The sequence below is a fragment of the Phascolarctos cinereus genome, unplaced genomic scaffold (assembly GCF_003287225.1).
Source record: "Phascolarctos cinereus isolate Bilbo 61053 unplaced genomic scaffold, phaCin_HiC Scaffold_8;HRSCAF=390, whole genome shotgun sequence".
Classification (NCBI taxonomy): domain Eukaryota; kingdom Metazoa; phylum Chordata; class Mammalia; order Diprotodontia; family Phascolarctidae; genus Phascolarctos; species Phascolarctos cinereus.
Genome location: NW_027556291.1, coordinates 26,381,910 through 26,407,291, shown reverse-complemented (window position 1 = coordinate 26,407,291; position 25,382 = coordinate 26,381,910). Strand labels below are relative to the sequence as shown.

The following is a 25,382-nucleotide window of genomic DNA, read 5'->3' as shown; positions in this document are numbered from 1 at the left end:
TTACTAATCTGTGATCTTGAGGACTTGCCAGGTAGTAACAGTTATTTTTGTCCGACTTTCACATCTGATTAGGTTTGCTTAAATCCACTGGGGCGCTTTCATGAGGGTGAGGGAAGAAGGAAACCCATAAATATTTATGAACAAACTGTCTACAATGGCCTTCGAAACAAACAACGCCTGGCCTGAGAGTGAGCTTCTCCTGAGCCAGGCCAGGAAGCTGGAGACAGCTCGCTTTTTTGAGTTCCGATTAAACTTGAACTTGACACTGAAGCATTCCTTTGATTTAAACAGGGAAGCCTAGTTTTCAGTGCCAGGGGGAAGGCCTTTCTGATGGACCTTCCTTTAACCTGTGGCTTTGGGAGAGCATTGCTCTGGAGGCTTTGCCTTTTTTCCTGCTCCATGACTTGCCCGAAACAATAACAGCTCACTTGTCTATGCTGTTTTTTTTTTTCCAGTGTACCAAGTGCTTAACATCCATTATCTCATTTGATTGTTCCAACAACCTTGCACGGAGGTAATGATTATAAATGGGAGCAATTATTAGTTAGAGCTTTGCAGTTTACCAAGGCTTCCCTCATCATTGTCCTGCCCAGCAGGGCATCTCATCCCCATACTAGAGATGGAAACGCATGGGAGGAGGCTCTTCAGGCAGTGGACAGGGGGCCAGGTTTTCTGGCATCATGTTGCAGGCCCCTCTCTCTCCTCTCCAACGCAGTTGTTGCATCAAGAGACTGGAGTAGTGGTGTGTGACAGTCGAGGAATGTCAGACTTGGAAGATACATGGTTGAGTCTAGGGAGTATGTGAACCTGGAGGCCCTCTAGAATGTATTCAAGTGGCCATCCACCCTTTGTTCTCTGGGAGGAAGAACCCACTGCCTTCTAAGGCAGTCCTATCCATTTTTGGACCGCTATGGGAGTAAAGACATTTTTCTCCAAATCAGCATCTTTGTACCTTCTGCCCTCTGGGGCCAAGCAGACTGTATAATCCCTCTTCCACATGCTAGCCCTGCCCTTCAGATACTTGAAGACTGCTACCATGTGTTTCCCCAACTCTTTTCTTCCCCAGGCTAAAACATCCCTAGTTCCTCCAGATGGTGCTGATATGACATCATCTCACCTTACAACTTGATGATCTCCCTTCCTTGAATGTTTTCTAGCTTCATGAAATGCAACCCCCTAAACAGAATACTAGATCTGGGCTGGCCAGGGCAGAGGACAGTGGGGAGACTGCCTCCCTACCCCTTGCCACTAGGCTTCTCGTAATGCAGCCTAAACTGATATTCGCTTCATTGGCAGCCATATCACACTCATACGGCACTTGTGGTCTGTTAAAACCCCTAGAACTTTTTCAAATGAGTCCTTGCCTGTCTTGTCCTTGTGACAAAGCAGAATTTTCCCATTAGGCTTCACGAGGACAAACTTATGAACACAGCCTTGAGTGATATGAGAAGTGGAGGAGGGAGGAAGAGAAGTTTTTAAAAAAACCTTAAATGTAATGTTTTAATGGGGGTTTTATTTTTCTTGCTTTCTTTCTTAATGGAGGTGAAAGAAGATAGATCTTCATGAAAATAAAAATTAATTAAAAAGCTCAAATGGAAGACCTGAACTTTCATAGAGATAAATGTAATACTATCTGATTTGGATCAGGGCCCAAGGTTGTTAGGAATCCTGACTTTGGCATCCTGTGTGGGAGCTGGCGTTCACTCCCAGCTCTGTGTCATCTGTGAACTTGATCAGGGTGCCCGCTAGGCCTTTATCCAAGTCATTGAGAAAATGCTTTGATCCTTTGCTAAGCAGTATGGGCTAAGTACATTTCACTAGAGACCTTTCAGTTCCACATTGATCCACTGATGATGACTCTTTGGGTACAGCCCTTCAGCCAGGTCCCGAGCTGCTGAGTTCTCCTCTTGTCTAGTGTCCATCATTCGGGATCTTAAGCCCAGTCCCTGAGTTGGACCTTGGAAAGCAGCTCGCCCAGCTCGTGCTACCACTGGGATCTCTTTGATGTCATACAGGTTTTGGAAATACAGGCTAGTGTAGATACTGCGTGGGCAGACTTGATTGAAATCCATTTGATTTAATTCACTCTCTTCAGGCCTTGATTTCATCAGTCTTTGATCAGTTTCCACAAAAGAACATTTTTGCTTGCCATAGCTTAATATGTCCTCTTCATTGCTTAGATGTGATTTGCAGATCAGCTTACACCTGAGAGGAATCACTGATGCTTCGTTTAGCCCTGGCACAGAGCATGCCTTGGTTGCACTGCTTGCATTTACCACGTGTGCCAGTCGTGTCCCTGGGTAGAACAAGATCATTAGGATGTTCCCACAGGGCCTGCTGCAGCCAGCCACTTCCTCCCTTCCTCCAGGCTGTGCTCAGAAGTTGGTCCTTGTGCAGACTAATGGGAAATTCTGCTCCACAAGTGTCTCTTGATTTTGCTGCCCTTCCTGGGATGTTGGCTGGTTATGGGAGCTGAGTTCCAGTCCCATATGTCACTCAAGCCCCCCATGACAGGGTATGGGCCCAAGCTGAGACCTTTGAGAATTTGGGTCCCCTTTGTTTGAGGGGGAAATGATGGGGTACAGGCTTTGGAAACTCCCTCCTTGAACTCTCCTTGAATTTTCTCACTTCTCATCAAGGAAGTATCTAGCATTTGCCTGAGGCTATAATCCACTCAAATGGTCTTTCATTGCCCCTATGCCCAATCTCCCAATTCTTTGTTGGCCTTAACCTAGCCCAGCCCTCCAAGCCCCCAGCTACTTCCCACCCTTGATCCTATCTAGACCCCATTCCCAGGCTGTGTTCCTCCTCCAGTCACCCCAGACTATGGGCCACTCCCATCAAGATCCTCCCTAGACCCTTTCTCCCAGACCTCTCCTCCAGTCACCCCAAATTACTTGGCCACTCCTAGGTCTCTCCCACAGTCTTTCTGTATATAAGGTCCATCTTGTCTCCATTAAAGCACTCCGATTCTTATAATCTAGCCAGTGGCTGAGATTTAATCTAGCCTGCTTGTTAAAAGAGTGTCATGAATGTTCAGATTCCTTAAGAGTCTAGCCAATGTGGAAAATCTTTAATAAACCTTGTCTTTGGCTGAAAGAAGGCTTGGGTCAAATTCATCTGGGCAGGACCCACATGTTGCTCTTTTGGAGTCCCAGAACCCCAGTACCCCTAAACCTCAACACATAGCCCTTGGCCCCTGGCTTCCTTCACTGTCCAATGAGGGTGTTGGAGCAGCTGCTAGTCTCTGAAGCCCCTTATAGCTATGAGCCCGTGATCCCTTGCGTTTTGCCCGTGCCTTCTTCCTGGTTTATAACCTCCTTGAAGGTAGGGAATGTGGCCCCCACCACAACAGACAGTTCAATAAATATTGGTTGAAGGAATGAACCCTAGCAGAGGACAGTTTCTCCCTCAGCAGATTTCTTTTTTACTTTTAAGGAACAGTAGAAGGAGATGTAGACCCTACCTATAAACTTTGGATCTTCAGGGGACTATCTTTATCTCCTAGGCTGTGGTCCTGAATGCATTTGGATACTACTGTTTGCATCCTAATCCCTTCCAGTGATTTTTCCCTGGCCCCCAATGCTGCACTGTCTAGCAAAACGAATCAACCCTGGCCACATTTGTAGCTTCCTCCAGAGGCTTTTCAGACTCATTCATATTGCCTGCTGCGGAATGACTGCCATAGGTTTACTATGTGTGTGTGTGAAATGGAGGGGAAATTGTGGCAAAAGCACCAGAATTGGAGTCAAGAGAGACCTGGGTTCAAATCCCAGCTCTGACATAACTAGCTGTGTGACACCAGGCAAGTCCCCTCCCAGCTGAGCCAGCAGCTATAGTGCTTTCCGGATATTAAACCCTTTAATCAGTTATTATAATAAATCTCATTAATATGAAAGACAACAGGGCATAATGTAGAGAGAGCTAGCCTCAGGGCCGGGATGACCTGGGTTCAAGTCTTGTTCCTGAGCCATGATGTTTGTATGGCCCCCTGGCAGGTCACTTCACCTCCTTTCAGTGCTCCAAGTCACTAAGATTCTGGTCAATTCCGCTAGGTGGGGGAGGGGCTTAGAGTCTGCCTCAGACTCTTACTGCAAAATGAGGGCTTAGAGTCAATGGTCTTTAGTTCCTCCCAGTTCTAAATTTATAATCTTATGATCCTACTTCAGTCAGAATTCAAACAGTGCCCCCCTCATCCAGGTATTTGAAAATATGGTGAACAGACCTCATGATTTTATAGATGTCGGTCATGTTGCTTCTCAACCTTTAATTTTTTCAGGCTGAAGAGATTTTGGCTTTTTTTTTCTAATTCTTTCTATCCCTTCTTCCCCTCCCTTTCTCACCCCATGCTATGAGAGTTTCACAAAAACATTTTAGAAAAAAAGGTCCACAAGTAAGTTACAACAGACCATGAGAGACCATGTAGAAAAATGGAAAGAGTGCTGGATTTTGAGTCAAAGGGCTTGGGTTCAAATCTTGCATCTTTCACTTATTACTCATGTGACCTTGAGCCAGTTTCTCCTCTGTGGGTCTTAGTTTCCTTGTGGGTGAAACGAGGGGGCAGACACTAGTTGGCTTCAGAGGTCTCTTGTAGCTTTAGATCTCTTTCCTCAGCAGTCAGTTGCAAGTCCAGTTGATTTTTGTCTTCTGGCTTTTTCCCCCCTGCCATCCCCCTAGTCCAGGCCCTTACTGCCCCTCAGCTGGACCATTGTTATGGCTTCCCAGCTGCCCCTGCACATGTGATTTTGTTGGACCAACGTCATCATATCAGAGTCAGAAGGGACCTTGAGGGCAATCTACTCCGACCTCTGCCTCAAAATGAATCCTGTTGCCAAGTTTCAGGGAAGCGCCCCTCCTGAGGCAGCTGTTTCCACTTTTGTTGTAGCCCCAACACTTGGGAAGTTTTTTCCTTATTTAAAGCCTCAATTTGTGTCTTTGTGGTTCCCACCTGTTGCGACTAATCTGGCCTTGTGGGGCCATGCTAAACTAACCTGGCACCTTCTGCTACTTGCCGGCAGCTGTCAGATTCTCCCCAAGTCTTCTCTAGACCAAATGTCCCTAGTTCCTTCTATCCATTGTCACATGGAATACACTCCAGGCTCATCACCATCCTGGTTGCCCTTGGACTCTCTCCAGCTTATCGATGTCCTTCCTAAAATGTCCCGCCTAGAAAGGAACACAGTCCTCCAAATGTGGTCTGATCAGAGCCTTGTTCTAGAACACTACAGCTGCTTCCCTTTGGTCTTCAAACATTCCCACATTCCTTCATCCTTCAAAAAATCCCTCATGTCATCCCCTTTCTCTGCCACACTCCTAGAAAAAGTTGTCTACACTTGCTGTCTGCACCATTTCCCCTCCTCTCACTTCTCAGGCCTTTGCAGTCTGGCTTCTGACCTCATCAGTAGACTGCTGTTGCCCTTTCCAAAGTTACCAGTGATTTTTGATATGCCAGATCTGATGGTCTTTTTTCTTTGGTCTTCATCCTTCTGGACCTCTCTGCTGCATTTGACATTGTTGCCTACCTTCTCTCTCCTGGACACTCTCCCCTCTGGGTTTTGGGGCCGTTGCTCTCTCTTGCTTCTCCTACCTGTTGGCTCACTCCTTGTCAGGCTCCTTTGCTGGTTGATCATCTGCATCATGCCCCCCGTTGGTGTTCCCCAGTGTTGTGCCCTGGGCCCTCTTCTCTCCCTGTCTACTGTCTCTCTTGGTGACCTTATCACTTCATTTTGGGTTTAGCCATCACCTCTCTACAGATGACTCCCCAGATCTATAGGAATAGTCCTAGTCTCTCCCTCAAGTTTTAGTTGCACATTACTCCATGCCTGTTGAAACTTGCTTACTTTACAGCTAATAAATATCTGTGGCTGGATTTGAACCTGGAGATCCTAACTCCAAGTTTTTGGCTCTGTCATCTCAAAGTGCAGCACAAGCACCGCCTTCTGTTCCAAATGGTCTTGTAGTTTACTAGGTATTTGTATTTATTCTCTTTATATTTATTTTGTATATACTTACATGTGTCCTTATTGTCTCCCCGATTATAATGTAAGCTCCTTTCCAGTAGGAATTATTTCATTCATTGTATCTGTGCCTCTAGAGTCTAGCATAGTGCCTGGTACACAGTACTTATTAAGTACTCCTTCAGTCTAACCTAAGATCCCATTCATTACCTTTGCTGGTTGCCACATGACAGAGCTGACTCTTATTGAGCTTGTGATCCACCAAAACCTCTAGATCTTTTTCAAATGGCCTGCTGTCTAACCTTAGGCCTTTTCTATCTTAGACCTGGGAAGCTGATTTTTCTTTGGAACTCAAGTTTTAGACTCTACTTTTATCCCTATTAAAATGCATCTAATTTGATTCTTCCCAGTGTTCAAGTCTGTCAGTTTTTTTGGCCTTCTGCCCATGCCATAGAGTGTGTCCAGCTTTGTGCTAATTTGCAGCTGTGTAAGGTGACAGAAATGGATTCCTGAGGCACTCCATTGGAGACCTCCCGCTAAGATGATGTTGGATCATTAATAAGTATTCTTTAAGTCTGACCAGCTCTGAATATACTTAATTGGTTTTTTTCCTTGTCCACATCTCTCCATCTTTTCCACAAAAATGACATGAGATATTTTATCAAATGCTTTGCGAAAATCCAGGAAAAATATGTCTATAGCACTTCGATCATCTGCCAGTTTAGTGCTTCCTTATTATCTGTCCTCCATTCCTTTAATAACATGTTCTAGAATTTTGCCAGAAACAGAGTTTGGGCTCATGGGCCTAGAGTTCAGGCTAAGTTGGTCTAGTCTCTTTCTTGGAAAATGGTGACATTTGCTCTTTTCCAGTCCTGTTGTGCTTTGTAAAATGAAGAATATCAGCTATTTGATGGGTCATTGTATGTCCAAACTAGAACACAGGGGCCTTTGGGATCGTCTGGCTCCGTCTACCTCATTTTACAGAGTAGGGAACTCTCACTGAAACAGTAGTCTCCAGTAATTCTCTTGTCCCTTTTCTGGATTAGTAATGAAGCGTGTTATCTCTGGAGACGTGAGGCCACGTGGGAGCAGAAACTAAATGGGATTTTCTGTGCACACTCGGAGCATCAATAATTTTTGGTTATTGTAGTTTTTTTTCACCTTCCAAACCAATAGGGGGCCCCCTGGGAGTCCTTGCGATTGGTACCCTAAAGTAGTCCCTGGCCACTTGTAACTAACTGAGAACATTGACCTGTTCTCTAAAAAAGTTTTTCTCAACTTTTTTCATATTACTTTCTTTTTTGAAAAAATTAAAAATTTTTATTTGCAGTTCCAAATTCTCTCCCTCTCTCCACCTTCTCCCCTACCCATTGAGAGGATAAGAAATATGATACCCATTATGCCTATGAAGTAATTTCATATTATTTTCAAGGATGAGGGGAAAAAATTTCAAGAACAAAACTTAAAAAATGCTGATTCACTTTAAAAAAAATCCAATTAAAATATTGAGTCTAATAAAAATCTACATGGGGTTTGGGTAAATGCGTTAGAAGGGGTGTTGTTATTTTGTTGTTGTTATTTGCTTTGGTGTTTCGAGATCTTAGTATTAGTAGTTCTGCTACATTTTAGCTCCCTGAATTTCTTATAGGGTGCATCTATCTATTTTATAATAAACTCACAACTACAAGCATCTTAACAGCTCTCTTCAGGGTCGTGGATGTTTGGACGGGGTTCCTTTTTGAGAAGGGGAGAGGCCAGTTTACCAAGCAGGGGAGCCCCCAACCTGGCATCGGCTTAGCGCTAGAACTCGGGAGTAGCCGAAGAAATGGCTGCCTTTGCCTGCGTGTGGGGCTCGGGGAATTAGAGGCAAACCGAGCATTTTCAGTGTGGCTGCTGCGCCTTCATCAATCAGGATGTACAATTGAAAGGGCACTCAGCTTAAAGTTTAATTTGATTTCCACGCTATGAATTATGAGTGTCTGGACGTTCTTGTCTGTTTAAATATTCGGCGATATTGAAATGGTCTTGAGCTCTCTGGGTGTGTAGCTTGCTTTGCACTCCTTGTTCTCTGGGTTGCCTTTCAAATAGAAGATGATTAAAATGTCTTTTCAAAGCTTTATTCCCAGTAGGACAAATGCAGTTTAGTGGTTCCAAGGCAAAAAGGAATCGAGTTAAGCTTTTCCTCCAAGGTTCTGTGGCTAATGAGGCCTAGGGTTAGTTTTCATAAAAGCATCTCCATTAACAGAAGATCCATACCACAGCCAAGCTTCGAACTGGGCAAATAGAAGGTAAACATTTGTTGATTGATCAGTCAGACAAATACGTGGCTTCACTCGCTTTCACAGAATGTCAGCCTTAGCAACACTGCTATGAATGTAAATGTGGGCACTGAAGGTGGCTGTGGATTTTAAAAAAAATGTAATCAACTTATTGTCTTCTATCTATATTTGAATTCCGAAATTGATTTCAGCTGAAACAGAGCTGATCTGGAAAGCAGCAGGGGATAGGCTAGTGAGGACTGTTTGAAGTAGGCCGCCCCGCTGCAGCTGCCTCCCCATTTCAAAAGCTCCGTGATTTCATCTGCATGGGCGACACAGAGCAGGCTCTTCATGCCTTTGTCAATGGTTTCGTGTATTGCTGTGGCCAAAGAATTCCTCACCCGTTGGCCTATCTTCGGGTGATTAACCTCTCCCCACTTGGTTCTGAGATGACAGAGGCTGGCTGCGGCACCTGAGTCTGCGTCTGCCCCTTGGTCTTTCTGGCTCAGGAGGACCTGGCCAAGCCGAATTGGCTGACCCAGCCTTCTGAGAGGTCAAGGTCCCCGCTGAGAGGCCCACGGCAGATGTGCAGTAAAGACTTGCTGATTGATTTGGGTGTTTATGAAGTTTGGACTGGGAACAGCAATGCCATGGATTTTAATACAGACATTGGCCATCACTCTGGGTTGTAAAAACTGAAATCACCTTGTATCCTAGCTATATGTTAATTTCTAAATTGATTGAAAGTAAAGAGCATAGATTTGAAGTCTGGAGAGCAGCGGGGGGATAGCCTAGTAATTACTTGAATTGCTAGTGATTATTTGAAGTAATGCCGACTTGCTACTGCGCAAATATGCCTGCTTAGAGGGCCTGTCAGGGACAGACAGACAGCAAGACTGTCCTGAGCTATGTGTATTCTGCTCCCAGAATGGAGCTAGTCTGTGTGTGTGTGTGGGGGGGGCAGTGGGGAATGGGATGTTTTTGTTTGGAGGATAGGAAAAAGGGTTTGCTCCACTTGGACTCAACGAAGCTGCTACTTCCGGGTGAAGGAAGGGGAAAAGGCCTTGCATTTAATTTCCAATTTCAAAACAAAAGATCTGTGAGTTTTTGGTCACTCGGCAGAGTGAAGGATGCCGACTTAGAAGAGAGAGGAATATTTAAATAGATGGTTCAAGGGATATAGCTGCCCTATCTGCATTCTATGTTTCTTTAAGAAAATGATAGAAATTCTTTTTTTTTTTTTAAAGATTTTCCATTGTCTAGGCAGAGCTGTGTTTGCTAGTGAGAATTCTTACATAAAAGCTAGTCCAGGCTCTAGCAAATACAGCAAGGGAACTACACATGAAATTAGTATTTCACTGCCCTTTCCTTCCTTAACAGGAATGTTATAGAGCTAGATTATAGAAATGAAAGGCAGCAAGGTTTAGTGTGGCCATTGAAAGTCGGTACTTAACATGGGCTCTGATTCAGGGGGTGAGTGTATGTGTGTGTGCATGTGAGCTGAACCCTCTAGGGTGAGAAATTGTAGTTTAATTATGAATATATGGCCTATGTCCTGGGATATTGATTGTCCTATCATAGTTGATATCGTAGAGGACTTACCTAAACAGTTTTGTTCAATATGATTAGGAAATTAGTGAGAAATGTTGGTGCCTATGCTGTGTCTTCCTCAAAAAATAGGAAATAAGAAATCATATCATTAGTACTTGTGTGTGGATGCCCTCCCCTCACCCTCAGGCTTACTGTAGTCTGGAAAAGGCTCCCCTTGCTGACCATGCATCTGCTAGTGAGAAGCCAGCCCCTTTTTATCCAGCCTGGGCGTTTCCAGCATGTCAGATCTGCCGGAGCTTGGCATCCACGGGCTTCGACTTTGAGAATCCAGGCTCACCTCCACACTATTATGAGGCATCAGAAGAGGGCTTTAATGGAGGAAAAAAATACAGGCGTTTTATATACATATATACCTATTAATGTGCAACACATTTTCTTTCTTTTTTTTTTTTTTAAACAGACGTAGGCTTACTACATGACACTTGTTGGGTATCTTATAAAGGAGAGTCTTGTTCAGGTTGGGATTAAGTGAGATGGTTTCTGAGATTTTATCAGCTTCTGTAATTCCTCTTATTTGCTCCAGAATATCCTTGACTTTCCCCTGGAAGTGATCAGTACTGCCCACCCCTTCCCCTGGTCCAGCATCTCTGAGGTCCATCGATATGTTTCAAGCCCAAAGCATCCTGGGGCCAAATTAGTTAGGTCATCTCTACAGTAGGCTGGCAGTGGCTTTGTATGCACGTATAGCATTTCCCTGCTTCTCCCAGTGAGAGAAAGTGAACGTGGCTTCTACGGCTGGCTGGAGAGAAATGGTGTGCCAAGTAATGTGTGCTTCACATATGTCCTTTTGGGTGTCTTGGGCTGTGTGTTTTCGGAGTCCTATGGACGGGGGGGTGGGGGGGAGGTCTATAAACACACAGAATGTGAATCAGTTCCAAGTATCAGTCACAGCATGGTTGTGTTTATGAGAGAAGCCAGTTTGGTGGAGGCGTGGTGGCTCTGGCCAGAAATAAGGAGAACAAGTTTTGGCTCATAGCAGTAGCACGGCCTTTCACATGGGGTTAGGGGACTGTCTGCCCAAGATGGAGCTCTGGTTTAAACAGTGGGAGTACAAACCTCAGTTTCATCATGGGTAGGCACGCACTGCAGGATAAGAAAGGATGGATGCATAGGAAGAGAAAAGCAGAGCAAGAACAGAATGGCTTATGAAATGGAGAGCTTGGTTTTGAAGAAAGGCATAAGGAACACTCATTAAATGCTTGGCTTTGGAGCTAAAAGCTCTCGAAAGGTACCGGTGAAAGGAAGGCTTTATTGATCTCTTGCTACAGGCTTTCAGGACAGAGGAAGAATGGAGGAAGGCCAGGGGGAAAATTCCAGTTTTATGTGGATAGTTTTCTTGACAGTTTGTGTTCTGCATAGATTTAGTGATGCCCCTTGATCTTAGACGCTTTTTCTACCAAGATATGGGCCTTTTAATACCCAATTGCTCTGGGCATGCTGGACAAATATTTTTCAGTGTCATTTATTAAAGAAAAATGGCTTCTCTGGTTTCTGGTAAACATCTGGACATTGCACATAGGAGATTTTAGCTCTGTGTGTGTGTGTGTGTGTGTGTGTGAGAGAGAGAGAGAGAGAGAGAGAGAGAGAGAGAGAGAGAGAGAGAGAACAGGTGTTATAATCAGTGTTATTACTATATGTATAAATTAATATTTTACCATAAAGTTGTCATTTACATTAAAATTGTACTACTCTCTTTTAGGACGGCCAGTCGAGGGGACTTCATGTTTTCTGCAGACCGTTTGGTAGGTAGAGGGTTCCCATTTCTGTTTCATTGCTGTGACTTAGTGACACCTGCCAAATGCTACCCAAGGGTAAGGGGGAGGGATTGCCAGTCAGTTGCCAGCCTGCTGAGCTTCTTGAAGTTTTACTTTTATGGTTGGAGTAAAATTTGGCCTTTATACCCTTTCATCCCAAAGTCGTTCATGTGAACTCATTTTCTATAGCATTGAGGACCTACTGTCCCCCAGTTAGATGTGGCTTTGAGCCTTTTCTCTGCCACTCATTGGCTGTGAGGCCTGAGGCAAGCCCCTTCCCCTCTGGACCTCAGTTTGACTTCTCTGTAAAATGAGGCTGGGCTGGCTGCTTCCTCACCTGCCAGGGAATTCTTTTTTTTTTTCTTTTCTTTTTCGGCTAGGCAATGGGATTAAGTGACTTGCCCAGGGTCACACAGCTAATAAGTGTTATGTGTCTCAGGCCATATTTGAACTCAGGTCCTCCTGAATCTAGGGCCAGTGTTCTATCCACTGTGCTACCTACCTGCCCTTTGCCACGGAATTCTTAGAGCTCAGGGCAGCGAGTACCATGTATATGGGAATTAAAAGGAGGATCTAATGTAGCCAAAGGAAGAGCCCCCAAGGACTAAGGCCTTTGCTTAAAGGAGAAAGGAGGGTTTTGATCATGGCAGAGAAGGGGCTTTAGTTCTGTCTGCTGCTTCTCTTGTCTATTTTTTTTTTTGGAGGCAGTCGGGATTAAGTGACTTGCCCAGGGTCATATAGCTAGTAAGTGTCTGAGGTCAGATTTGAACTCAAGTCCTTCTGACTTCAGGGCCAGGGCTCTCTCATCTGTTTTTCTCATGGATATATTGAATAGTAGGTGGAAACACTTTCCTGGTACCATCCTTCTAACAGGGAATTGTTTGTCTTCAATGGTTTTACCTACAAATCCTAGCCCGGCCTAATAACTCTGATCTCATGCGGAGGAGGTTTGTTAGGCCACGCCTTTTGCCTTAACTATCCTGTATGTGACCAGCTTCAAAGTTGGATTGAGAAAAACAGGGTTGTTTATTGCTTAGAATCAGTCAACAAACATTTCTTAGGTGCACTTGGAGGTGGGGGAGGGGTAACTGGCCAGGACCTTCTTGATGCTTCTTGGAGGCCAAGGCACAGTGCGTTTCAGCCTTGTAACTTTAGCCAGATAATGGAAGAGAAAATGAAAAAAATCACAGGCCCTATCCTCTCTGGAGGTTTTAGTTACTCTACTTGAGTTTTCCTCAAGGCTGAAAGAGCACAACCAACTTTTCTGCATTTGGCTTAAAATATTGACTACTGTTTACTGTGTGACCCTGGCAAATTGCTCTCTGGGCCTCAGTTTCCTCATGTGTGAAATGAGGCCATAGACTAATGATGTACAAGAGGTCTTGATCATCTCAGACTTAAAGGTAAAAATTGCTTGGGCCCCCAGGGGCTATATACCAAGCCCAGATCAGCTCAACTGCCTTCCTTTTTATACCTTGTACCACCTCAAGAGACTGGGTGCCAGATGCTGTGAGAAAGGATGGAAGAGAAGCCAGGTGTTTCCTAAAGGAAGCTCTTCTCATTTGCCTTTACTTTTTTTGGGGGGGCTAGGCAATGGGGTCAAGTGACTTGCCCAAGGTCACACAGCTAGTTAAGTGTTATGTGTCTGTGGTTGGATTTGAACTCAGGTTCTCCTGAATTCAGGGCTGGTGCTCTATCCACTGTGCCACCTAGCTGCCCCTGCCTTTGCTTTTCTTCAAGGCTGTTCCCCTGGAAAAAGCCAGGCCACACTCATTGGCAAGTAGGAAAGGTATTCTGTCTTAGCCAGAGCTGAGGCCCTGGGTCACATTGACTGGAGGAATGACCTTGGGAGGGGAGAATTACTCAGGGCAGGGCCTTGGGCTTCTTCCAATGTTGACCTGAAGTTTCTGGTCTCAGGAAAGTGGCCCCTGTTCCTAGTATTAAGGAATTCAGCTAGCTACTCAGTCAATGAGAGCCCCTGCTAGCAAAATGTCTAACAGCTGCAGTCAGCTCTGTTACCCTTCCTGGCCACTGAGCTGGTCTCATCTGAGTCGTGGGGCTCAGAGCTGACTAGGGTTCTCTGCAATTTGTCTGTCCCAGGCTGAGGTATGGGGGGGGGGGGGCTGAAAGGATGGTCCCAGGAGGCACCTTGTTCTGCAGGTAGAACAGGAGAGAGCCCTAGTCTCTTCAAAGGAAAGAATCCTGACTTTGCCTTGTAATTTGCTCATATGAAATAGAAATTTTCCTCAAAAGTGGTGGCTGGAAGCTATGACATACCGAGATCCTGGGGTTCTGGCCCTCTGCCTAGTGCTGGGGGCTGACAAAGGGCTCTGTACCACTTAGCATTGATCCTTTTAATGGCTGCACAGCCTTTGTTGGGTTGGGATAATGGAGCCCAAGCCCAGGTTTGTCTCTGGTTTTTTCTTTTCAATCAGTAATGTCATATTGATTGCAGAAAATGAGTGGTGCAGACTCTGCCTAGCTTTTCTTGTCAGAAGGTCCCTTCGGGTAGCCGCTGATCCTCTTTGTGGAGGCTCTTCCCAGCTCTTCTTCCTCATCTCCTGTAATAGTCACCAGGAAGCCTTTGGGGGTAGAATTGCCCTGCTCCTCTCTTTACACCAACTGTCTTTTTTACCTAAGTAAGGGAGAGGGAGAGAAGAGAGAGAGACAGAGAGAGGGAGAAAGAGAGAAGGGAGAGAGAGAGAAGAGAGAGAAAGAGAGAGAGGAAAGAGAGAGAAGAGAAGAGAGGAAAGAGAGAGAAGAGAAGAGAGGAGACGGAGAGAGAGAGAGTGAGAGAAGGAAAGAGATTGTTTGAAATTTCACAGTTGCCATAAAGATCACTTAGTCAAAGACAGAAGAGTATACCACCAGATTTGGGGCCAGAGGACCTGGGTTCAAATCTTGCCTCTGCATGAGCTTCCCCTCAGTAAAGTGAGGGTGTGTGACGAGCTGAGATGAGATGAGCTTAGTGCTTCTAAGACAGGAGTGGACGGAGCCATGGAAGGCCCTCTTTCTCCTACCTCCCCCTGCGAAGGTTCAAGTGTTACTTTAGATAATACTGAGTTGATGCCTGGCATTCAGTCCTTGGGACCAACATACTAGAGGCTGGTATGTGGCAGATGGCAATTTTCTTCATTAAATCTTCAATAATTCTTTCTTTTGTTCTACAGATCAGACTTGTTGTGGAAGAGGGATTGAATCAGCTGCCATATAAAGAGTGCACAGTGACCACTCCAACAGGTAATGGGGGCTAGTGGTTCCCATCCCTTGGAAAGTTTGTGGGAGAAACAATAGTCTGCCAAGATGGGAGGAGGGGGTGGGACAGGAAAGGAAGCAGCCTGAAAGAAATCAATGTGCACAATGAGGTGTCTCTCTGGAGCTGGTCTTTTTAGCGTCTTAATGAACTCTGTGAGACATTTAGCGCCATGACTTTTTCTTAATGGTTTGCTTGTCGATCCAAGTTAAAGGTTAATAAATATCCTTCACTAGGCGGGTGTTGTCTCCCCGATGGCCCGTGGGGACACAGCTCAGAACTGCACCTCGGTGGGCAAGCTACCGGCTGGTAAATGGGAGAGACTGGCTCAGCGTTCAATCAAATGCATTAGGTAGAAGAGTGATAATTAGACTAAACAGTGGAGGTGGCAAGAGCTGAAAAGGTGCCTTGCTTTCTGCTCAGCCTTCCTTCCCCACTTTTGAAAATACAGTTTGGCACCTTAGGGCTCTGGGCGGTTCTGGGAAGCTGCTTACCCTGGCTTATCTTGAGCCCCCACGATCCCCCAGGTGACTAAAGTGCTCTGCACCCCTTCAGCCCCTGTATAAAATGCTAGCCATTATTCTGGTTGTTGAGCTTGGAGGTGGGTGTGGCAGCAGTGGTGGGCCCTGGCCTGGCAGTTAGAGGTTTCCATGCTGGGTCTGCTATTTACGATTAAGTCTGGGGCAGGGGATGGAAGACTCTTGCCACAGTATTCCTGAGTGTGGCCGAAGCAGATTAAATGTTATGGGGAAATATTGAGCAAAACAAATAATAATCTAATGGAACATTCGGTAATGTTCATTTGGGGTTCTCTGAGTCATTCTGCAGCTTCAGGGATCCTTCTGGTATGGTTAAATGGCCCTGTTTCTATTTGAGCTTGACATCACTTATTCTTTGTCAGCCTCAGTTTCCTTGTCTGTCAAACAAAGTTGTAATCCTCAGACTCACTGCATGGCAGGGTTGTTGTGATGATATAAATGAGATCTGGGCATGGGGTGCTTTGTAACCCCAAAGAGCTCTGTGATTGGTATGGGTGGTGGAAGCCTGCTGCCTCAGTGTCAGGTAGAATGCTGGCCCTTTTATCTGTCTAGCTCATCTGTGAAATGGGCCTCATACTGGCTATTACTTCAGAGGGAGGAAAATACTTTGTGAATCTTCAAGTACTTTCAGAATGCAAACTCTTATTACCAGCAGCAGCCTAGATGTCTGTGCAAGGCAGTGATGGCCAGGAGGAGAGAGCGGCCACTGGGCTTGTGTTCAGGGCAGGAGAGGGAGCTGACATCATTCACCTTGGGGAGAAATGAGAAAAGGGGACTTCTGAGATCCTAGGCAGTGCACAGGGAAGTGGTCCTAGAGCCTTTTTCAGGGTGCAGTAGGGAGGCTCAGTGGTTTTCTGTTAATTCAGGCATTTTCCTCATATTATAATATTGACAATGGACATTTCTGTGGCACTTTAAAATTTGCAAAGCTCCTTATAGCTATTCTTTGATCCTTAATGATCTTTATATCATTATTTGAGCCTTACAGCAGGCCTGTGAGGTCAGTACTGTGAATATTATCATTATTCCTGTTTATAGATGAGAAAACTGTGGCTTATAGAAGTTGTGACTTGCTCACACAGCTAGAGGTGGGATTTGAACCCAGGTCTTCCAGATTCCAAGTCTAGCCATGTCGCTATGAGAAGAAATCCTATCTCTGTTTGATGAATTCCCCAGGGATTTATCGTGGAGAGTTGAGATGTTACTCTAAAAAGCTTCACGTAAAAGTGTCACAATAAACAGGCTTTTTAATATACTAGATGGTATATTTTAATCAACTGGATGGTTCCAGGTCGGGCACTGCTCTTGTAGAATCCAGATCCCAGGCCAGCCAGGTCTTGCCATGAAGCCTCTGGGAATCCTAGGATGGAAGACGAGGTTTCATTGTGGCCCTGTCTGTCCTCCTCTTAGCTATCATTCTTACTGCCTAAAACAGACGTTGATTGAACATCTTCTTTGGGCACAGGACTGTGCTCAGATGCTGAGAAATTATGTTTGGAGAAGGCGGCTGTTCACCCTTCTGCCCCTAAACCAGAGGGCCCTTCTCAAAGAAGTATCTGCTTCAATAACAAAAGATAACATTCTCTTTTTCCTCCCTTTCTTTTGCGACAGGATATAAGTATGAAGGAGTGAAATTTGAGAAGGGGAATTGTGGGGTCAGCATAATGAGAAGTGGTAAGTCTGTCTGTACTTTGGTTCCCCCCTCCACCCCTCATCCTCTGTACCACCCCCCCGGGGTCCTGTTCGTTTTCTGTAATTGCAGCTTACCTGAGCTCCAGTTTCTTTCTCTCCATTGCCTGCCCTAGCTCTCCTCCTCTGCTGGTGCCTCTGCAGTACTGGCCGGCATGTTGCCGAGCTTGGCTAATTTTAGCGGCAGTCTCTTCCCCAGGGGCCTGTCTGCATGTGCAAGGTTGCGTAGAAAGAGGAGCAGGGGAGGCTGGGAGGATGCTGCGGTGGCATGGAGACAGTGATGGAGGGAGATGGTGCAGACTTAGTACCAGCCTGGAGGAAGTGGGGCTCCTTTGTTTTATTGTCAGGCGACAGCTGTACTGGACGACTTGTTGGGTCTCTTTCAGCATCGAAATGATTGTGTGACCATGTAGGCAAAACCACTTTCTTGGCAATAACTGGCTTGTCGATGTTATATTTGTACGTAAGTGCTCCCTCGCCAGGATCAGCCTTTGGTCACAGCCTCCAGTGAAGTTCTGTACTTGTAATTAGTACATAGAACTGTGATCATGGCCCTTCTCCCCCGCTTCTTCCCCAGCAGGACCAAGGAGAAACCCTGGGAGCTGATGGAATTTTATGAATTTCCCTCATAGCTTTTATTAACATGGATGGGCTAGGGGACATTTGAGCAGTTTTCACAAAAATAGGTGTTCAAAACAGGAATCTTCCTTCTTCTTCTTCTTCTTCTTTTTTTTTTTTGGTTAGGCAATGGGGTTAAGCGACTTGCCCAGAGTCACAGAGCTAGTAAGTGTCTGAGGCCAGATTTGAACTCAGGTCCTCCTGATTCCAAGGCTGGAGCTCTATCCCCTGCATCACCTAGCTGCCCCCAAAGCCAGAATCTTAAGAGGCTCAGATGACATAATGGATGCAAAGCACTTTACACATTGTAAAGTGCTATATAAATGCCAGATGTTATTGTCGGTGTTGTTGGCCTCCAGTCTGGTGATGCCTTCATTCCCTTTGCCTTCTACTGCCCTCCTGCTGAGCTCAAGCCAGGTTATAGAGCAGTATTGTAAATGTTTAACAACCAGGTTGGGGGGTAGGGGGTGGGAATGTGTACACACTCACTTTTAAGTTAAATTAGCATTGTTACCATTTTCTGCAGTCTGGGCAATCAACAAAACAATAAACCAAGCCCTGATTTGTAGTGATTGCTGATTTCTGAGGTGTCAGTGCTCGCCCTGAAAACTGACCAGTCGGCCCTCCCCCTGGTTCTAGATAAGGCGTAGCCTTGGTAGCTGAAGGTGGCATTTAGATATTGACTAATCCCTGGGCAATCTTGTTCAACCTCCTTTGAGTTGGTGAAGCTATGAGAGGAAGACTTGTCAGGCATTATTCATTCAACAAACATTCTGTGCCTGCCACGAAGAGCCTTGTCCTGAGCAAGGGCTAGGTTTTAGTAGGTTAGCAGCCTTTAGTTTGTTTCTTTTCTCTTTGATTTTTGTTTGCAGCCTTTTCCCTTTAAAAAATTTAAATTCCAAAATGACTTTTGGCTTCCAGGCTAAGGTGATAGTTGTTGGTAGTAAGCTATTCTTCCCCCCCCCCCAAAAAAAAGAAACCCAACCAGAAACCAAACCCAAACAAACAAAAGCCAACACCCAAAAACCCGACCCAGCAGCCAGCTGCTCCTTATTCACTGTGTGCTGGAAAAGCCTCTTCGACACTAAATTAATTCATTGCTGCACCGAGTGACAGTCTTTATAACATTGTGTTCTAAGAGCCAATCATCTTTGGTTTCTAACACCCATTCCCTTCCCAGGAATCTTTCATTCTTAACCGTAATGAAAAGGACATTGTCACATAGATGAAGTGCCAGGTTTTGGTGATTTAGGCATCTTATTTAAAATAATGGGAAGAAAAAATGTTAGGAATATCACAGAAGATCGTGAGCCAAGAGAACACAGGGCTTTTTCTGCCTTGCTAACCCCAGAAGCGCAGTGACAGTAGACATGAAAACTAAGAAATCAATCCTCTTTTTATAGCACTTTCAAACTTCATGGCCCCCCAGTGAGGGTAAGGTTTATTGCCTTCATCTTAGACATATAGCAGCTGAGGCATCACTAAGTGTCCTGGCCAGATCCCCACATACAGTGTCAGAGCTAGGCAGTGAACTCAGGCCTTTTGGACACTAGCACCTCACTTCTTTCTTTTTCTTTAGTAACACTTTCTTTTCTAGCAGGCTGCAACACAGCTAGCTTTAATAGGTGACACCTATAACCAAATGGTTCCATTCTAGAACATTCTAGAATGCTGATCTTAGCTTATTGGAGCTCTTGCTCTGGGCAAGGCACTGGGAGACTCCTCAGACAATGTCCGAGGAAGCATTGCCATCTTCTTGATGGTGTCCCTTCTGTATTTGTAACAACAGCCTGGGGTGGGTGCTTTATTCATCTCATCTTGTTCTTCTTCATCTCTGCCCTCAGGAGAGGCCATGGAGCAGGGTTTGCGGGACTGCTGCCGCTCAATCCGAATTGGAAAGATTCTGATCCAGAGTGATGAGGAGACCCAAAGAGCCAAAGTCTATTATGCCAAATTCCCCCCAGACATTTACCGGAGGAAAGTCCTCCTGATGTATCCAATCCTAAGTGAGTGTGTGCTCATTGTGCTCTGGAACCTTTGGTGAGGGAGGGCTCATTTTGGTGCTTGACTCGCAGCCTGGCAGCCTTCCAGGCAAAAGCAGTTCTGGTTCTTGCTGCTCTTGGGGCTTCTGAGTTAACATGGGCAGTTCATGTGTGAATTGATTGCCAGATATCAGAATATACAGTAGTCAAACTTCATTAGCTCCAAAGGGATTTTCTGTCTTTAAATGTACGCATCGAAGCAAGGGATGTGATGAGGCAAAAGAAACAGAATGTGAGGAGCATTGCACTGTGTCTGTTCTCTAGTCCAGTGAAGGCAGTGGAGAGTTTCTCAAAGATTTATCTTTGTGGGTCGTCTTTGTGATCCCTCGTTTTTCTGGTCTTCACCCTGATTCTGAGACTCACATTGCTCACAGCACGGGCCAGTGGGCTTCTGAAGGTTGGCTTTGGGCGTGAGATTCTGAAGTCACATAGTGAGATCCCCTCACTGGATAATAGGTCCCTTCCAGTGTAGTTTTGCCTATGGTCTGCACCAGAGAGCTGCAGAGACTCCTGAAGAGGAATTAGGTGACCCTAAAAGGATTTTAATGGCCTCGGGTTTCATTTTATTTCAGGTACTGGAAATACTGTCATTGAGGCTGTAAAAGTCCTTATAGAGCATGGTGTTCAACCCAGTGTCATCATTGTCCTCAGTCTCTTTTCTACTCCTCATGGTAAGTCCTGACTTGGGTAATGGATGGGACTCCAGATGAGGTACAGAATGGGGAAATGTGCATCTGCTTAGCTTCTCTTATGGAAAGCCCTGGCTTTATTTGCTTTCTTGTTAAGTATCCCCAGGCGGTGTGTTTAAAATAACTATGTGCTGGCTGCCCAGCCATCGGAAGAAATAGCACTTGGAAATGTAGACACCTGTGATTCAGCTGAGTGTTGTGGAGTCAGAAGTTGGAGGGTTCCATCCTGGGTCTGCTGCTTGGTAGTCTCTCTGAGTGTCCATTGGGGAGCATCCTACTTTCTAGTGCCTGCCTCAGAGGGTTGGGGGAAAAGTTCTGTGCAAACTGATCTTATAACTGTCAGGATGTGTGTGCTTCCGTCAGCTTGGCCATTACCTCTGTTGCCCCTCTGCCTCTGTGGGTGCTCTTTGTGAGACTGAACAAGAGAACCACATTAGTCTTTGGCTAGCCTGTAGATGAACCTCTGACCATTTGCCTAGGCTGCGAGTTTTCATTGCTGGACCTGACCTGGAAGCTTCTCTAGCTTGGTAGGACCTACCAGAACTTGCCTAAATTCATTGCTAGGGCATGATGACACATGGTGTGAGGGGTTGGTGGCGGGGGGGATGGGATACTTTAGTCAAGGAGAAAGTACAGAGTGCTCTGTAAATGTGAGCAGCAGGGCTTAGCAGTAGTTAATTTGAGGACTGGGAGGCATCACTTTGAAGTCCCACAGAAAAGGAAAGATAAGGACAATTGGTGGTAGTGGTCAGGTGGAGGGGAGGGATTGTTGCTGGCTGGGCAGGCATCTGGGCATAGGGTGGAAGAGAGCTTCCCTCTCAAAGGAGGCATGATGAGCCTGGAAAGTCAGTTCCCTTTTAGGAGGAAGTAGTGAGCATGAAATACTTCTGATGACTTTGGGTTTCATTTGATTCCAAGCATGGAAATACTATCATTGAGGCAAATATTAACCCCATTTTACAGATGAGGATACTCAAGCTCAGGGGGCAAAATGGCTTTTCTAGACTGATGTAGCCAGTGAGTGAGTGTCAGGGCTCACACTTTCTGAAACAGTGCTGTTCTCCATCCTCTGCTAGCCCACTACTCTGCCCTCCCTCTCAAACCAACCAACCCGCTCAGTCCCGGTATAATACTGGTTTTCCTTTGTCCTTGTTCCTTTTCTCAAGGTGCCACGTCGATCATCCAGGAGTTCCCAGACATCACAATTTTAACCACAGAGGTCCATCCTGTTGCACCAACACATTTTGGACAGAAGTATTTTGGAACAGATTAAGTTCGAGGAACACTGGGTTCCCCTGTACAATATTATAAGAGTGTATTGAGTTTCCTCTTGTTGACCTATTTCGGTTGGGGAATGGGATGAGACAGTGAGGTGGAGGGGCTGTTTAAATTTTTTTTTTTGTGGGCCAAATGGGAAATATTGGCGGTCTCTTCATTTAATTTGGTTATTTCTTGACTGTTGGAACCAAGTGCAATAATGAGGCACACTCAGCTCTTAGAATTGATGGGAATTTTAATAATGTGCTTATGCAAATTACTGGACTCTTCAGTGAATTAATTTATTCTCTAGTTTCTGGACTGCCCTGCTCTGAGGTTTCCTGTAGTTACAAATAAAACCAAAAAGAGTCAGTTCTCTAAGGCCCACTGGGAGTTGCATTGTGTTCTGTTTGCTTTCTGCTCCCCTGAGAAACAGAGAGAGGGGTGTGTGTGTGTGTGTGTGTGTGTGTGTGTGTGTGTGTGTGTGTGTCTGTGTGTGTGTGTCTGTGTGTCTGTGTGTGTCTCTGTCTAAGCCCACTTTCCGTCTTCCTCTCTTCTCCACTTTCCCAGTTCTGGCTCTTTCTCTTGGTGACTTATAAACAAAACTGAGTGCCTCTGGAAGCCCTCATTTTCTTTCCTGTCCATGCTCAGCTGGCAGACCCAAGATGTCGGCCCCGAATGTGTGCTTGACTTTTCAGCTGGTCCATTATTTTTTTTGTGGCCCACTTCCCAAGCAGTGCGTGGCTGGCTGGGCAGTGAAGGAAAAGGAAACCATTTTGGCAACTGGGCTGTGCCAGTGACCCCCACTGAACACCCCTGGGAAGTCAGAATGGCAGCACAGGAAGGCTAAGTACAGTTAAATAGCATCAATCCAGAGAAAGGAAATGATGGATGGGTGTGAGTGGGGCGGGTCGGGGGCAGGGGGAGTGGTGGCAGGCAGAATGATTTCTTGCTTGGTCTTCTGGCCAATAAGTAAATTAAAATGATGTGATTTCATATTGATGTTCTTTTACTTGAAGACTGTGATTTGGAAAAGTCATTTGGCAAGTTTTGTCACTTGTAGATGTGCTGAAATGGGACAAAAGAAGGTCATGTTTTGTATAATCCCAATAATTTGCAGGTGTTGCTATTTTGGCTTCCACAATGGAGAGGAATCATTTTTGAAACAAAAGCTTCTTGGTCAACTACTTGTAAAAACCTTTACTGTATTTTGCATTGATATTAAAAAAAACCCCCCACAATTCTAACAGTGGTGGTTGGCTGGTTGCTTGACTCATTAGGGATTTGTGGGAACACAGGCTGAGGTGTGACCTGCTGCTTTTCTGAAGTGGAAGACTTAATCTCCAATAGAACTGAGCCGCTGAGAGAAATGTCAGCAATGGCTGACCGGGAGGAGAGGAACTGCTGGGCAGAGTGGGAGCAGGGAGGGGCTTGAGAGCTGATGCACAGCGTGAGCGCTCATCTTCTTCTAGTTTGTCCCTTTTATTTTACAGATGGCCCAGAGAGGGGAAGGAACTTGTCACCGGTCACATGGGTAGAAAGCCACAGAGCCTGTATTTGGACCAAATTCATTGCTTCTCTGGTTGTGCCACACTGATTCTTTAGCAGAAAGCTAGCAGTCCCTTGCTATGTGATGCCTCTGATGGTAGAGTCTACGCTGCAGTTTTTCTATGGCCCATCTGGCTTTTGTGTTCTTAGGGAGGCAGCTGGGGTGTGGGGAAAGAACACGGGATTTGGAATTGAAAACCTGGGGTGAAGCCCTGTTCTCCTGTGCTGTATTACCTGTTAATCTTTGTGCTTTAGTTTGCTCCTCTGTAAATTGGTCTACCACCTCTGGCTACCTCACAGGGTGTACCTTGGGGAACAATAAGAATATGTGTTTAAGTCCTGGGTAAATTTGTCAGTTATAATAACTGGCAGTCACTTATGTACTTTGACACCTTCAGGACCTTGGGAACCAGCAGGGTTACATAGCAAGGCCAGTGCTGCTTTAAACTGATGCTTAGCTTTTCTTTGTTGTGGCCTTGTTGTATTGGTAAAAGTGAATTCTCCGAGTGTTAGCTTCGTCCCTATTCACTCACATAGGAAAATGCATTTCAAGGAAAAGAGTACCTGCCATTTTGGTATTAGACCCATCACCATTCTCCTCTGACCCCAGTTAGGTCTTTACGAATGTAGTGCAGTAGTTGCCAAACTCTTTTGATCACACACACCTATCGGTAAAAGAGTTTTGAGCACCCACCTCCATATATGAATATTTACTCATTTATAAATTATATGTCTGTGCTACTGTACTAGTAATTATGTACATTATAAATCTTACACAGAAAGTAGCAATTTGAAAAAGATGAGATAAAGATGAGGTGATATTTTGCAAATCTTTAAGAATGGTGCAGAAAAACCTTTTTTCTCACTAAAAATATTAATGATGATATTTTTGGTGAGAGCAGTGGGACTGAATATGCTTCATTATTTTTGAAAATCTTGACTTACCACTGTGATACAGGGATTTGAAGGTCTGGGCCTAAGCTTACTTTGATTTGAGTGGTTGTCATAGCTGAACAAGGGAACTCAGAGAGATAAACGGATCCCCTTCAAAGAAGTGTGTCTTGGGCTGTGCTTACTAAATTATAATACTCATTTTTTCAGTCCCATCCACCAATTATGCAAAAGTTTCTCTTGAAGTTCAGCTAGTGAATTTCTATCTTTCTTTATCTTTATCAATTATAAACTAATCAAAAGGGATTATAGTTTTATATTTATGTGTTTTATTTATATAATTACATAATTTATAAGTGTTTTGTATTAATAATACAAAACTCAGTGAAATTCTTCATTCGGAAGATTTCTTATCAGATTAGAAAATTCAAAGTTTTTTAAGCATGCAACTGAGTTTTGATAGGTAATACATTTCCATTGTCTTCATCAACTGAAAGAGGAGAGAGTGAGTATGTAGAAAGAGAAAGTCATCAACGCTAGAGGTCAAAAAGATGAAGAATAAAAAGAGGCCACTGGATTGGGTAACTTTGGTGAGAACAGTTCCAGCTGATGAAGGGTCAAGCATGAAGAGGTATTGGGATTGTGGGAGACTGGGATGATGGTGGTCTCTGAAAAAGAGACAGATGGGCAAGAGGAGCAGGTTTGGGGAGAATGATAATGTAATGAGATTTGTGATGCATATTGGAAGCCATGCAGGCCTACAGGTGGAGGGCTACTGGCTATTACTGGCCTGGGGGTTGGGGCCCCTCATCCCCAGCTTGCCCTTTGGGGTGCCTGCAGTAGCTACAAGGTGATCTGGAAGATAAAGGATGGGGATGTTGGGGTGGGGAGGGGCAGGACCAAGGAATGGAGGGGGCTTGAGCTATAATTGGTTATGGGGCTGATGTGGTTGTGTTGTAGACAAACTAGGAGAGTGTGGGATTCGAGCCATGTTCTCATTCTCCATTTGGAGACCACTGCCCTAATGCCTGGGCACAGAGCAGGCATTTAATGTTTGAACTAAATTGAAGCTCATCTTCCCAGACTTATCTCCTCCTGTGAAATAAGGTAATGGGACTAGATGGTTCCCAAGGATCGTTCTGTGACTGGAGTAGTCCTAACTTGGTTATCACGTGGAAGGCCCAAGGGAGGCAAGGGTGGAGGTGCAGAGAAGGACCCCGGAGATATAGTTCTCCCTGCCTCTTTTCTGCAGTTGGAGTTCTTTTCACCAAATGTC

The 25,382-nt window shown here is 45.1% G+C and overlaps 1 protein-coding gene across 1 annotated transcript in view; it reads left to right on the top strand.

The window, feature by feature from the left end:
* Positions 1 to 22,914, top strand: part of UPRT (uracil phosphoribosyltransferase homolog) — a 35,693-nt gene extending 12,779 nt beyond the window's left edge. Inside the window, exons 2-7 of the mRNA XM_020964601.2 lie at positions 11,526 to 11,568; positions 14,751 to 14,820; positions 16,984 to 17,046; positions 19,524 to 19,685; positions 20,294 to 20,392; positions 21,577 to 22,914. Coding sequence (XP_020820260.1) covers positions 11,526 to 11,568; positions 14,751 to 14,820; positions 16,984 to 17,046; positions 19,524 to 19,685; positions 20,294 to 20,392; positions 21,577 to 21,683 — 544 coding nt within the window. The 3' untranslated portion in view covers positions 21,684 to 22,914. The remainder of the gene's footprint in view (positions 1 to 11,525; positions 11,569 to 14,750; positions 14,821 to 16,983; positions 17,047 to 19,523; positions 19,686 to 20,293; positions 20,393 to 21,576) is intronic.
* Positions 22,915 to 25,382: the final 2,468 nt, after the last annotated feature.